The sequence below is a fragment of the Aspergillus wentii genome (assembly GCF_001890725.1).
Source record: "Aspergillus wentii DTO 134E9 unplaced genomic scaffold ASPWEscaffold_4, whole genome shotgun sequence".
Classification (NCBI taxonomy): Eukaryota; Fungi; Ascomycota; class Eurotiomycetes; order Eurotiales; family Aspergillaceae; genus Aspergillus; species Aspergillus wentii.
The window spans coordinates 3,515,607-3,528,672 of record NW_024467835.1 but is presented as its reverse complement, the minus strand read 5'-3'; the positions used below and the strand labels follow the sequence as shown (position 1 = coordinate 3,528,672).

Here is a 13,066-nt window from a genome sequence, read left to right as displayed (position 1 = left end):
AAGAGTTGAAGTGGACGAGCGGCTGGGGTTGCAATTGCTTTTATTCCTGCTGCTTAGTGTGAGACTTTATCCCCGCATTGAAAGAGGCAACTGGAAGCGCCACATGTATACAACTATATAAATATCAACAAAAAACACAATACGATCATTAAAACAGAATCTGTCTGGCTATCAAACTGGATCAACTAAATGAATCAAGTCATCATCATCGGCGGCGGCATCTCCGGGCTGGGAATGGCCATCCAGCTCAAACGACTCCTCGGCCACGACAACTTCACCATCTACGAAAAGTCAGACAATGTCGGAGGCACCTGGTGGCACAATCGCTATCCTGGCTGTGCATGCGACATTCCCAGCCACTTTTATTCGTACAGTTTTGCCATCAAGTCTGACTGGACGAGTATGTTTCCGGGTCGTGATGAGCTGCATCAGTGTATGTCCCTCAACCACTCTGCATCTGTATGCTAATGGGATGCAGACTTCCTTTCTGTCGCTAGAAAATATGAGATCCTCCCTCATTGTCGCTTCAACGCCATGTGTCTGGGTCTGGAGTGGAATGCTGCTCGGTCTGTCTGGGTTTGCACCTTTCAGGATACGCTTTCTGGGGAAGTATACATTCGAGAAGCAGCCGTTGTGGTGAGTGCCATTGGGACGTTGGATCGGCCTTTTACCCCCAGCATTGAAGGGGCAGATTCGTTTCAAGGCAAGGTCTTTCACAGCGCCACCTGGGATGAGCCGTTCACTGCAAAGGATAAGAACATTGTCGTTCTGGGCAACGGTGCTTCTGCCACTCAGTTTGTTCCTGAATTGGTCAAGAACGTTGGCAATGGCAGTGTCACTCAGTTTATCCGCAGTGCGCACTGGTGGACGAAGAGAGTGCGTATATCTATTTCTGTATAGCTTCATCTTCACTAACCGAACAGGGCAATGCCACATACTCCACCACCTTCAAACTAGCCATGAAATACATCCCCCTCGCAGCCCGTTTCTACCGCTTCCTCATCGCCTGCCAACTCGAGAGCGTCTTCTACTCCTTCTGCATGACCCCCAAAGGCCTCTCCATGCGCCAGAAGATCCGCAACGCCACCAACGCCTTCATCGACACCGACGCACCACCCCAATACCGCGACATCCTCAAACCAAACTACGAACCAGGCTGTAAGCGACGCGTCAACACAGCAACCTACCTCTCCTGTCTGCACTCCCCCAACATGCTCCTCAAAAAGGACTCCGTCATCAAAATCGGTCCAAACTCCGTCTCAACCCAGACAGGAGAAACATACCCCGCCGACGCAATCATCTACGCAACAGGCTTCCAGACCCAGAAATGGCTGCACCCGATCAGCATCACCGGACGAAATGGGAAAGACCTCCATCAAGTCTGGGACGCAGCAGGTGGCGCAGAAGCATACAAGGGCACGACCGTCACCGGCTTTCCCAACTTCTTCATCCTGTACGGCCCCAATGCCGCGACGGGCCAACACTCGGTTATCTTCCACTCCGAGTGCCAGATCAACTATACCTGTCGTCTGCTGCGTCCTGTGCTCTGTGGTGATGCAAAGTCGATCATGGTCAAGCCTGCTGCGCAAAAGAAGGATCTATCGTGGGTGCATGGCAAAATGAAGAATCTCGTGTTCAACAACGGGTGTAGCAGTTGGTGGATGGATCCGGTTACCAAGAAGAATACCTTCATCTATCCTGATCCGATGTACAAGTACTGGCTGCGGACGATCTTCCCTCGCTGGTCGGATTTTGATATTGAATGGACGAGGCGGTCAAGTACGGGGAAGGTGTTGTTGGGAGTGACATCTATTGGGCTGGCTGCTGTTGCTGTTGCGTCGAGAAAGGAAGATTGGATTAGTTTTATTCAGTAGAGTGGAGTATCTATCTATCTATTTGTTTATTCCAATTGATTAAACAGCCTCCCATCTTGTACTCTGCGATAGGCGTGCCACGAGCAGTAACAAACTGCCGACTATCAAACTCACCCCGGAGTAGATGGACAGCGCCAGATAGCCGTATTTCCCAGCTAGTTCGCCGCTGATTGGGACTCCGGCCATTCCTCTACATTATCTGTTAGCCATTGTCAATCTATCAAGAGTTATACATACGAAAGCGAAGTCGACGCCATGATACACCCAATCGCCAACCCCATAGTCGACGGCGTAGCAATCTGCACCGCACAAGCCTGCTGAAGAGACAGAATGCCCTATTCTGTCAGTATATATATATATATATATATATTCTGGAGAAGACTCACCCCAGCCGCAAAGCCATACGCCGCAGAAAAAATCACCAGCCCAGCCACAGAAGTAACCTTTGTCCAGCACAACGCGATAATGCCAGAAACAAACGTCGCCACGATGCAGCAGTTGTATTTGCCGTATTTATCAGCCACGATGCCAGGGAGGATGCGTCCGAATAGTGAACCGCCGTTGATGATGGAGATGGTGTAGAAAGATAGGTTGGAGGAGAAGCCCTCTGCCACGGCGTAGGAGGTTGTATAGAAGAAAGGCGAGAACATGCCAAAGTAGATGATGAAAAAAGCAAGACAGGATAGTTGCAGTGATGGCTGGCGGAGGATGGAAAAGTCGGTTTTGGGAGGTTTAGCTGGTGATTCCTGTCGTTCTGCTGGAGTTGTCGATGTAGATGTATCTGTCGAGGTCGATGGAGGACGACAACACAAACACGAAATCAACAGCAGAGGCAACATGATAAAGCCCACGATGCGCATCGTCCATCCAAACCCGAGATTCGGTTTCTGGAGTAACTCGTTTATCGCAATTGGCCAGATGACACCTCCGAGTGACGATCCGGCGATTACGATTCCCATGGCAGCACCGCGGCTACGCTTGATATGTTGGCCAACGAGAGCCAGCATGGGAGGGGCTATGAGGGCCATAGAAATGCCCATGAGAATGCCCTGTGCGAGGATGAACTGGTAGAATTCACGACAGAGAGAAGTCATCATGATGGAGAAGACGGTTCCTAGGGCGCCCATGTAGAGCATCATCTACATGATTAGTATATGCCTTATAAAGATCGATGAGAACATACACCCGGACCGAAAAGATCAAGCAGAGGACCTGAGATGATGGAAATGGAAAAGATGAAAAAAATAGCGACGGCTCCGAGCCATGCGATGGTGGATTCAGACTCGTCGGACAGCTGGTATTTGGCATAGTAAGTCTCAAAGACGCCAAAGGAATTGACGAAGCCGACAGTGCAGAACATGCCCGTGAAGGCGCCGAGGAGAGTCAGGCATGCTCGGGGGCTGTATCATTAGTATAGACTCTGATAGAGGATGGAGGAGACGAACGTGTATTCTTTTTCTGTGTTGGCAGCCATTTTGATTGTTAGATGGATTGATAAACTGTTTTGTCAACAAGAGATGTACTCCTTTTATATTGTTTTGTTGTAGAGATCTCTGATCGGACTGTCCGAGATATTGACGCTATCGGACTCTCCGCGGAGCCTCCGACATGGACAGTCCATCATCTCTTCATTCTCCTTTCCATCCTCTCTTCCTTGTTCTTTTGTTCTTCTCATATTTGTTCTTCTATTATTCAAATAATCTATCTTTGCTGGTCTTTGAGCACGTGACCTCATCATCCCACATCGCAATCGCAAATCCATTCAACTTCATCTCATCTTCAACATCACCATGAAGCGCAAACCAACTTCAGAACCAACAAACACTCCATCTAAACGCACTCCCAGGCAAGATCCAGTGTCGTGCGAGTCATGCAGACGGAAAAAGCTCAAATGTAACCGTCAGCAGCCATGCAGCAGTTGTGTCACTCGCCGGTTGCCCTGCAGCTTCGGGGCTGCCTCGGAGAGTACAAAAGTCAGGGTAGAGCCGAATGATACAAAGACAGATACATCGCAGAAGCAAAGACAGGAAAAACAAGCATCTATCGGCCATGTTCCAGTGGATGTACGCCGTGATAATAACGAACCGGTGGTGACGGCCGACTGGCTGGAGAAGATCGTCATGGGCGATCGCATTCCAACAGCGGTTCCAGCCATGTTGAGAGAAGGATTGAATGCGTCGAGAGAAAATAATCCAGATTATACAGGTGTGGCAGGGAATTTGTCGATATCCTTTACAGCCTCGAGTGAGAATCCAGCAACGCTGCAGTTGATTTCGTTTCTCCCCAAACAGGCAGAGACCATGGCTCTATTCCAATACTACACCTCCTACATCGACTATCTCTACCATATCATCATCCCAGACCATGTGGAAGAGCAGATCAACGCAATATACGACTCCATCGACAAGAACCAGCCCGTCAATCTCAACCATCTTGCTCTGGTGTTTGCCATCTCCGCCAGTTCATTATTCCTCCAACTGTCTGTGGAATCATCCGCATATGCAGAAATGTGCAGTCGGGAATTCACCTTCTTAACTGGTGCTGCCCTGATCCAGGGCAACTATACGGCATATCCGACCGTGGAAGGACTGCAGGCCACGATGGTTGTCGCGCATAACATCTCCAATCTGCATTCGCATCCGTCTGTGAATGCATTATTCTCCCACACAACCATCATCGGCCAGGCGAAGAATCTCATGCTGCACTGCATTGACTCGCCGAAATATTCAGAAGAACGAAAGGCGAAGGGAGCTGATGTGATGGAAGTTGAATTGAAAAGACGGCTCTGGTGGGATTTGGTTTCGTATGACTGGTATGTCGGATCTACCTATATCAATATCAAGCTGACCATCAGGCTATTGGGCTTCCTGAGCGGCCCTCAGGAATGGACTTATTCAATCTACATGGACCATATGAACGTCCAGCAACCTGCCAATATCGACGATGAACCTATTACAAACGCTGACAACTATTCATCTCCAACCTCCACTCCCACCAGCATGTCCTACTCCCTCCAACGCCTCAAACTGGCCTTTGTCTGCCGCGACATCGTCGACACAACCGCCCACGAACACCTCCACAACCTCGAAATCAACTACGACAAAATCCTCACCCTCGACCGCAAACTGCACCAAGCATACAGCGAACTCCCAGACTTCTTCCGTCTCGATCCCGTCTCCCGTCGTCGCTTCTCAGCTCTCTACCACGCACGCCCAACCATCGCCTGGCAACGCTGTCTCCTCCAACAAGGCTATCACTCTCGCTTCTGCCGTCTCCATCGCCAGTATCTCATCCGTGGCGCTCGAGATCCCACGTACTCCTATTCCCACGTGATATGTCTACAGTCAGCCAGGAAAGTGCTAGAAATCAAACGCATCATGGACGAAGACGAGCCCAGGTTCGCGCCGCCCAGTGCGGTGGTTTGGTCTGTTATGCATCATGTCTTTATGGCTGCTGTTATCTTGTTGATGGATGTGTGTTTTAATTGGGATGATATACTCGCTGATAAGAGAAAGGAGGAGGTGCTGGATGCGTGTCGCATGTTGAGTAATGCGCAGCAGTCATCGTCTATTGTTCGTGAGGGTATCGATGCGATGATGGGAGTTTTGCAGAAGCATTGGAAGAATGGGAAGCCGTTGTCGACACAGGACTCGAGTACAGTGGATCCAGTGCTGGTTCAGTCGGATCCTGTTGCTCAGGTTTATACTCCTGTCTCTGCTGTGGAGAAAGATTCGTCCATGGAGCAGGCTCACAATGTCATATCCGATGAAACAGGGGAAAGACATTTAGAAGATATATGGACTGAACTGCTCGACAGCGGAGGGAGTCTGGATTACGAAACACCGGATTGGACGGGTCTATTGACGGAGTTGACAAATACGACTCTCCCGTGCAGTTGATCGATATCTTCATCATGACGCCATTGTTATCCATCCCAACATATCACCACCTCGGTTGAATAACCACCACCACCACCACACACAACACAAAATGTCTCACAGCCCCAGCAATCTCCCCGACATCCGGCGATACATCACAGCCCACTGCAGAGAAGGCGAATCCGTCTTTCTCTCCCCCTCGCAAATCCCCGAATACATCCCCTCCAAACCTGTCGGTGAAGATGGCGAATATGCCCTTTTATACGCAACCACCACGACGCCAGTCATAACCGATAATGAAGCAGACGTGGCAGCCTACGACGACTTTCTGCACACCCCTCCTGGGATAACTACATCGCAAGGGTCAGTCTTACGATCAATCGACCTCCGTCCAGGAAAATGCAGCCCCATGCATCGGACGGTGAGTGTGGATTACGGAATTGTAATTGAAGGCAAGGTAGATTTGATATTGGATTCGGGGGAGACGCGCACGCTGAGACGGGGAGATGTTGGCATCCAGCGAGGAACGGCGCATTCATATCGCAATCGCAGTGAGACGGAGTGGTGTCGGATGCTGTTTATGTATCTGCCGATGAGGATGCTGAATATCAAGGGGAAGGACGTGGAGGAGGAGGTTTATGATTCAAAATAACTATCTATACATCTACAAGTCTATCTATAAAGAAATCAAGTATCATTATGCGCCCATGGCCATATTCTAGCAAAATCCAACACGGGCGTCCTCCCACTCCAATGGATCTTCCTGTCTGAATCCCCCTTGAGCTGCCCCAGATTCAACCCCTGGACAGCCTCACACAGCTGATCGACCTGTCGATCCAGATGAGCCAGGCGGTCGATACATCCCGGCTGCTGGTAGTTCGCATGCTGTGCCACGTTCTGAATCACTCTATGATCGTCCATTCGGTCATCGTACAATGCACCCACCATCGTCCGGACAGTAGCTGGCTTAGCTCTGGATGGACCACCGCGACGCAGTGAATCCATGATCTGCTTGAGTCGTTTCTGGACGATCTGGTCGCATTGAGCATCACAGAGGGGGGAATGCTGTGTATAGGCCGTTTGCTTGGCTCGGATGGCCGATCGGATGCTGCTGTACAGTCTGTCTCTTCGGTTGGTTATTTTGTCTATCTCATCAGTTCATCTATCATATATAGGTATAGATATAGATATAGATATAGAATGGATAAACTCACCACTCACACCCGTAGGCACACACGTCCCACTGAGATCAACATCAGCCGCATACTCAACAATCAAATCCCTCGTCGCCTGCTTAAACTCCCAATGCATATTAAACACCCACATCACACACATCAGCCACGACGCAATCTGGCCGATTCTCGCGCGCGGATTCCCAATCCTCACCGTCTCAATCCACGTATACGCCATCGTACTCACGCTATCCAGCAGATCATACTTGTCCACGATCACAGCTATATCTTTGAGCAGCTCAAGTCGTAGCTTATCGCTGGGGATCTCCCGGAACTGGCCGTGCACGGCGCGCATCACGATCAGCATTGCGTCGGCATTGTCTTCGTTGAGGGTGAGGTTGAGAGACTTGTTTTTGCGCAGTTCGTGGGCTTCTGGGAAGTTGCCTGTTAGCATTGCTCTGTAGTAGTTGGAGGCGAGGATGAGATGGGATGAAGAGACTCGGATTGTGCTGGGGGGGTTGCTGGTGGTGATGGTGAAGAGGATGTCGCCATGGGTGGCGAGGGTCATGTGCATTTTGATGGTTGATAATATTGATGATCATCATGGTGTTTCTGTTGATTCTTTTATATTGATATTCGAGTATCTGGATATAAATAGCATCGAGGACATGTTTCATTCTTTATTCTATTGCATATATTGTTTGTTTCACCTGTTTCTTTATTCTTCCTATATCAATAGTACTTTGACAATGAACTGTCATCTGATAACATCAATATATACGTCACTTATCATACTAGTGGTCTATAATAATAATCTTTGCATTAATTAATCCATCTTTATCTCCTATCAATCAATCTAACCCCGCGCGGAATTTCTCCGCTCGCCCACTTTTTCTCTCTTTGTTCGTGCTTTTCTCTTTTTCTTTTCTTTCTCGCTTTAAATAACTCCCTTAATTCTTCTCCTTCTCTTCTCTTTATTATCTTCAAACCATTCAACATTTCTTTCTTTATCTCGCTCAATTGACCCTTGACCTTGACAATGAACCGTGAACAATTCCGAGCAGCTGCCCACAGCACTGTCGACGAGAGTAACTCAACCCCTCAATCCCTCACATTTCAACATCCTCACTCAACTGACAATCAACAAAGTCATCAACTACTTCGACAGCCTCCCCTCCCAGCGCGTCGTCCCCACCATCGAACCCGGCTACCTCCGTCCCCAAATCCCCGAAAACCCACCCACCGAGCCAGAAGAATGGGCGCAGATCCAAGCCGACATCGAAACCAAAATCAAACCGGGCCTGACACACTGGCAGTCGCCCAACTTCATGGCCTTCTACCCGGCCTGCGTCACCTACCCCAGCATCCTGGGCGAGATGTACTCGGCCGCGTTCACCGCACCCGCGTTTAACTGGATTTGCTCGCCGGCGTGCACGGAGCTGGAGACGATTGTGATGGATTGGTTGGCGAAGGCGCTGGCGCTGCCGGAGTGTTTCCACAGTACGGGTCCGACGCACGGGGGTGGTGTTATCCAGGTTAGCGCGAGTGATGCGATTGTCACGGTGATGGTTGCGGCGAGGGAGAGGAGGGTTTATGAGCAGGTGCGGGCGGAGGGTCTGAAGGAGGGGTCGATTGAGTTTGAGGATCGGTTGATGGAGTTGCGACCAAGGCTTGTCGCGCTGGCGAGTGACCAGACGCATAGCAGTACCGCGAAGGGGGCGAAAATTGCCGGCACGAGATATCGCAGCGTGTCGTCGGATTTGGAGAATAACATGGAGATGACGGGGGAAGGGGTGCGGGCGGTGCTGGAACAGTGCGACAAGGACGGCCTCACGCCGTATTACATCACGCTCAACATGGGGTCGACTAGCTCGTGTGCTCTGGATCGGTATGAAGAGATCAAGGCGGTCTTGAGCGAGAAGCCTTCGTGGCAGCGCATCTGGGTGCACATCGACGCTGCGTATGCGGGTTCGGCCCTCGTCGCCGATGAGTACCAGTACATCGCGCAGAACTTTGCCGAAGGCGTGGACAGTTTCAATTTCAACATGCACAAGTGGTTGCTGGTCAACTTTGACGCCAGGTATGCCATCTCCATCCACTCAATTAACCTCAGCTAATTAATTAGTTGTCTCTTCGTCCGCAACCGGTCGGACCTCACCGATGCACTGGACATCACACCCGCCTACCTGCGCAACCCATACTCCGACACCGGCAAGGTAATCGACTACCGCAACTGGTCCATCTCGCTGGGACGGCGATTCCGCGCTCTCAAGATCTGGTTCATGATGCGCACCTACGGCCTGAACGGGATGAAAGCGCATATCCGCAAGACCATCGGACTGGGTGACATCTTTGCTGACCTCGTGCGGAGCCGATCGGATCTGTTTGATATTGTCACCAAGCCTGCTTTCTGTTTGACGGTGTTTAGAGTCAAGAGCCCTAAGGCTGCTGTGGAGAGTGGGGCGATTGTTGGGCCGGATGAAGCGTGCAATGAGCTAACCAAGCAGGTGTATGAGCTTGTGAATGCTCGGGGTGAGGTTTTTATCACTGCTACACTCATCGCTGGGGTGTATGCCATCCGAGTCGTCAGTGCGAATACTGAAGCCGACGAGAAATACGTCCGTCGTGCGTTTGACATAATCGTGCAGGCGACGGAGGATATCTTGAGAGAGTAGTTTAACTATGTACTTATACACTATATAGACAATCGAGTCTATTACTTGTGCAACTCCGGCTGTTCTCCGGACTTGAATGCACATCGGACTTTTGCCGACTCCCCGCCCCCGCATATTTAGATCCCCTCTCCCTCTTCTTTTTTCAATTCCTCAACACCATCGCAATGACAGAAAAACCATTGTAAGCGCTTCAATCCCACTACAGAACTCAATCTAATATCATCAGCCACGTCCTGGTCACCGGAGCGACCGGCTTCATCGGCGCCCATGTCGTCGACAGCCTCCTCGCCCGGGGCATCTCAGTCCGAGGAACGACTCGATCGCTCAAAAAGGGCGAGATAATGAAAGCTGCACGGCCACAGTACGCATCGAAGCTGGAGTTTGTCCAGATTGACGATTTTACGCAGATTGGCGTGTTTGATGATGTTATGGATGGGATTGATGGGGTTATTCATGTTGCCAGCGTACGCCTCCATCTCCATCTTCATGCCTATAGCTAACAGTATGTGTGGACAGCCCTTCACATACAACACAACCAACAACGAAAAAGAACTTATCATCCCCGCCATTAACGGCGTCAAATCCATCCTCTCCGCATCCTCCCAGCCCGGCACCCAAGTCCGGAGAATCGTACTTACATCCTCGTTCGCCTCCGTGGTGGATATCTCACAATCCCCCGGTCCGGAATTCACCTACACCGGATCCCACTGGAACCCGCTCAGCTACGACGAAGCCATCTCCCCATCCACGTCCGCGGTAAACGCATACAGGGGGTCGAAGAAATTCGCCGAACTCGAAGCGTGGAAGTTCATGGACACGCAGCGTCCGCAGTTCGATCTCGTCACGCTGTGTCCGCCCATGACGTTCGGGCCGGTCGTGCATCCTGTTTCGTCGGCGGAGGAGTTGAACGAGTCGAATGCGGTGTTGTGGAGTATTGCGGAGGGCGTGGACCCGTTGCCGGTCGCGAGGGTGTCTGCGTGGATTGATGTGCGGGATTTGGCGGAGGCGCATGTGTGTGCGTTGCTGGTGGGAGAGGCGGGGGGGAAGCGATATGTGCCTGCGTCTGGGGAGGCGTTTTGCTATGAGATGGCGGCGGATGTTATTCGGGATGGGTTTGAGTGGGCTGAGGGGGTGGTGACGGGGAATTATGAGAGGGGGAGGAAGGTGGAGGGGACGTATCGGTTGGATGGGGAGAGAGTGACGAGGGAATTGGGGGTTGGGTATAGGGGGTTTAGGGAGACGGTGGAGGATTTGATCAGGCAGGTTAAGAATATGTGATAGAATAGACGATACATAGATGGATGGTTGGTGTTGAGTGCGGAATAATGCCGTTGTCAATCAAAGGGCGTGCTTAGCGTTCTTAGGGCTGTCACAGGGCGTATCATAGTAACGATGGCATTATTAGCTATCTAGCTATCAATACATCTCCATATCATATCCATATATCCATATCCATCAGCAGATCAACTGCTCATAAATCAAGCAGTTATTACACTTAAAAAGCCATCACCATGGCGGCCAGAGCAACAGCACCAGCCGGGGCACTGAGTCTGTTCATGCTGGCAGCACCAGTTTCAGGCGTGCTGGAGGCAACAGCACTGCCGGCCGCAGACGAAGGAGTGCTGGACGACGTGGCAGCAGCCGACGAGGAAACAGGCGAGGCAGACGAAGTCGACTCCGGCTCAGCCCGCTTCGTCGCCTGACCACCGCTACCAGCAACATCCTTGAAGTTATCCACGCCCTTTCCAATCGCCTCAGAGATACCACTCGCAAGACCAGAAGCGATATCATCCAACTCCTTCGGCACCTTGGACACAATCGCATCCGACAACTTCTGCGCAGCGGCCTTCTGGTCCTGCAGATCGTTGTAGGTCAGGGCGCCGGCCTTGGCCTTGACGATGTCCGACTTCTTAGCCGTGAGGTGCTGGATGACGGTCTGGATCTTGTCCTTGAGGTCGGAGACGGGGCCGGTCAGGCCCAGGGCATCGCCGGCGCTGAGGTCGTCGGTGGCCTTGACCTTGGTGGTGCCCGAGTTGATGGCGTCGACGAGATTGTCCGAGGCAGACTGGACGGGGTCGACGCTGCCGCCCTTGTAGGCCTCGATGGCCGAGTCGAGGGCACTGACCTTGTCGCTGATGCCGGAGAGGACGCCGGTGATGGTGGAGAGATCGCGCTCAACGGGGGTGGCGCGGGATTGCACGGTGGGTTCGGCGATGACACCGGCAGTGAGGCCGAGGGTGAAGAGGACGGAGGTGAATTTCATTTTGATTTGATTGAGTATTTAGATAGAAGAATCGAGAGACAGAAGACGAGAAGATGAGAAGATGCGTTGTTGATGAGGATGTTGATGGAGTGAAGACACCCCTTTATACCTTGGCTCAACAGGATGCAGTCGTAGAATTGGATGAAATTTGGATCACTCAAAAACAAATGTTTGGGATTTTTGCTTCGAGCTAGATGAACGGAGAAAAGATGAGTCTGGGGAGGCCAAATGTAGAGGTCTCAAAATTGGGTGATGAACATGATGTACCTCATGTACATACTGGTACCTGATTTACATTCTTGTTTACTTAACTCAATTAGATCATCTTCACAGTAATAGACAATTAAACTACAAAATAATCATATAATAATACATCAATAGGAATCAATTGATAAATAGACATAATGGTACATACTGGGTAATGAAGACCCCATATTTCCCCGCATCGCAAATATCAGAACAGACTAGACTAGCAGATGCAGATCTGTATATTTTACACTTTCCAAGTACATCAAAATAGCGTCAAATGCATCAGTTGCATATCCCTACTATTGAGCAATGTAACCTCGCGTTTACCATGATTCATATCACACCATTATTGCATGTTGTCTGGTTTTCAGTCCAAATTGTGGCTGATCAAAGGCTGAAGACATTCAGGGGAATGTTCGATGTGTTTATCTCAAAGTCGGACTATGATGTCAGAAGCATTGACAGTCTCATTAATGAATAGAATCAAAACTGGGCTAAATGAGCATTTAAGATGGATTCGCCACATAGTTATACAGTATATAATAGATGCTTTATTCAGTCTTACCATTGTTTCTGAATCGATCTTCAGGAGATCGAGTCAAACAGAGTCAGTATCACATTTACTTGATGATATCATAGTTTCATCTCCAAATTATACTCTCATAACTGATTATTCAGGTACATATAATGCCTTATAATTGTCTTGAGTCAATAAATAATCATCCATCTATATCCCATAACCATAAGACATCGGAATCATCGGAATAGTCGGAATGGTCGGAATCATCGGATACTCTCAGGCCTCAACGGCAGAATCTTATCAATCAATCCGCCTGGACAATCCGAGTTTCTTCATTAATATATTTATATTTGCCATACATTTGCCCCTGATACTCCACAATCCATCCGGAAACAAGTCACGGAGAAATTATCCTGTAACGTGTTCTCCGACGCG

At 50.1% G+C, this 13,066-nt stretch overlaps 7 protein-coding genes across 7 annotated transcripts; 4 read left to right on the top strand and 3 right to left on the bottom strand.

The window, feature by feature from the left end:
• Nucleotides 1–189: 189 nt before the first annotated feature.
• Nucleotides 190–1,874, top strand: ASPWEDRAFT_109581 (flavin-containing monooxygenase; the record flags this gene model as incomplete). Its single annotated transcript, XM_040828095.1, has 3 exons — nucleotides 190–433; nucleotides 479–876; nucleotides 924–1,874. The coding sequence occupies 3 exons, from the start codon at nucleotides 190–192 to the stop codon at nucleotides 1,872–1,874; spliced, it is 1,593 nt and encodes a 530-aa protein (XP_040689675.1).
• Nucleotides 1,875–1,913: 39 nt separating this feature from the next.
• Nucleotides 1,914–3,348, bottom strand: ASPWEDRAFT_28586 (uncharacterized protein; the record flags this gene model as incomplete). The annotated part of the gene is made up of 6 exons (XM_040833158.1): nucleotides 1,914–1,937; nucleotides 1,989–2,064; nucleotides 2,112–2,209; nucleotides 2,261–3,013; nucleotides 3,058–3,274; nucleotides 3,320–3,348. The coding sequence occupies 6 exons, from the start codon at nucleotides 3,346–3,348 to the stop codon at nucleotides 1,914–1,916; spliced, it is 1,197 nt and encodes a 398-aa protein (XP_040689674.1).
• A 316-nt stretch (nucleotides 3,349–3,664) lies between these two features.
• Nucleotides 3,665–5,773, top strand: ASPWEDRAFT_51891 (Zn(II)2Cys6 transcription factor; the record flags this gene model as incomplete). Its single annotated transcript, XM_040837672.1, has 2 exons — nucleotides 3,665–4,686; nucleotides 4,729–5,773. 2 exons carry the CDS (start codon nucleotides 3,665–3,667, stop codon nucleotides 5,771–5,773), a joined length of 2,067 nt encoding a protein of 688 aa, XP_040689673.1.
• A 91-nt stretch (nucleotides 5,774–5,864) lies between these two features.
• Nucleotides 5,865–6,404, top strand: ASPWEDRAFT_172780 (cupin domain-containing protein; the record flags this gene model as incomplete). The annotated part of the gene is made up of 1 exon (XM_040830975.1): nucleotides 5,865–6,404. The coding sequence occupies one exon, from the start codon at nucleotides 5,865–5,867 to the stop codon at nucleotides 6,402–6,404; it is 540 nt and encodes a 179-aa protein (XP_040689672.1).
• Nucleotides 6,405–6,439: 35 nt separating this feature from the next.
• ASPWEDRAFT_172779 (uncharacterized protein) lies at nucleotides 6,440–7,498 on the bottom strand (the record flags this gene model as incomplete). The annotated part of the gene is made up of 2 exons (XM_040830974.1): nucleotides 6,440–6,897; nucleotides 6,967–7,498. 2 exons carry the CDS (start codon nucleotides 7,496–7,498, stop codon nucleotides 6,440–6,442), a joined length of 990 nt encoding a protein of 329 aa, XP_040689671.1.
• Nucleotides 7,499–7,963: 465 nt separating this feature from the next.
• ASPWEDRAFT_28583 (putative aromatic-L-amino-acid decarboxylase) lies at nucleotides 7,964–10,877 on the top strand (the record flags this gene model as incomplete). Its single annotated transcript, XM_040833157.1, has 5 exons — nucleotides 7,964–8,012; nucleotides 8,074–9,004; nucleotides 9,050–9,549; nucleotides 9,786–10,063; nucleotides 10,116–10,877. 5 exons carry the CDS (start codon nucleotides 7,964–7,966, stop codon nucleotides 10,875–10,877), a joined length of 2,520 nt encoding a protein of 839 aa, XP_040689670.1.
• A 436-nt stretch (nucleotides 10,878–11,313) lies between these two features.
• On the bottom strand, nucleotides 11,314–11,868 carry ASPWEDRAFT_93762 (cell wall mannoprotein 1 family protein; the record flags this gene model as incomplete). Its single annotated transcript, XM_040839598.1, has 1 exon — nucleotides 11,314–11,868. A coding segment is annotated over one exon (555 nt), but the record flags the coding sequence as incomplete, so codon positions are not given.
• Nucleotides 11,869–13,066: the final 1,198 nt, after the last annotated feature.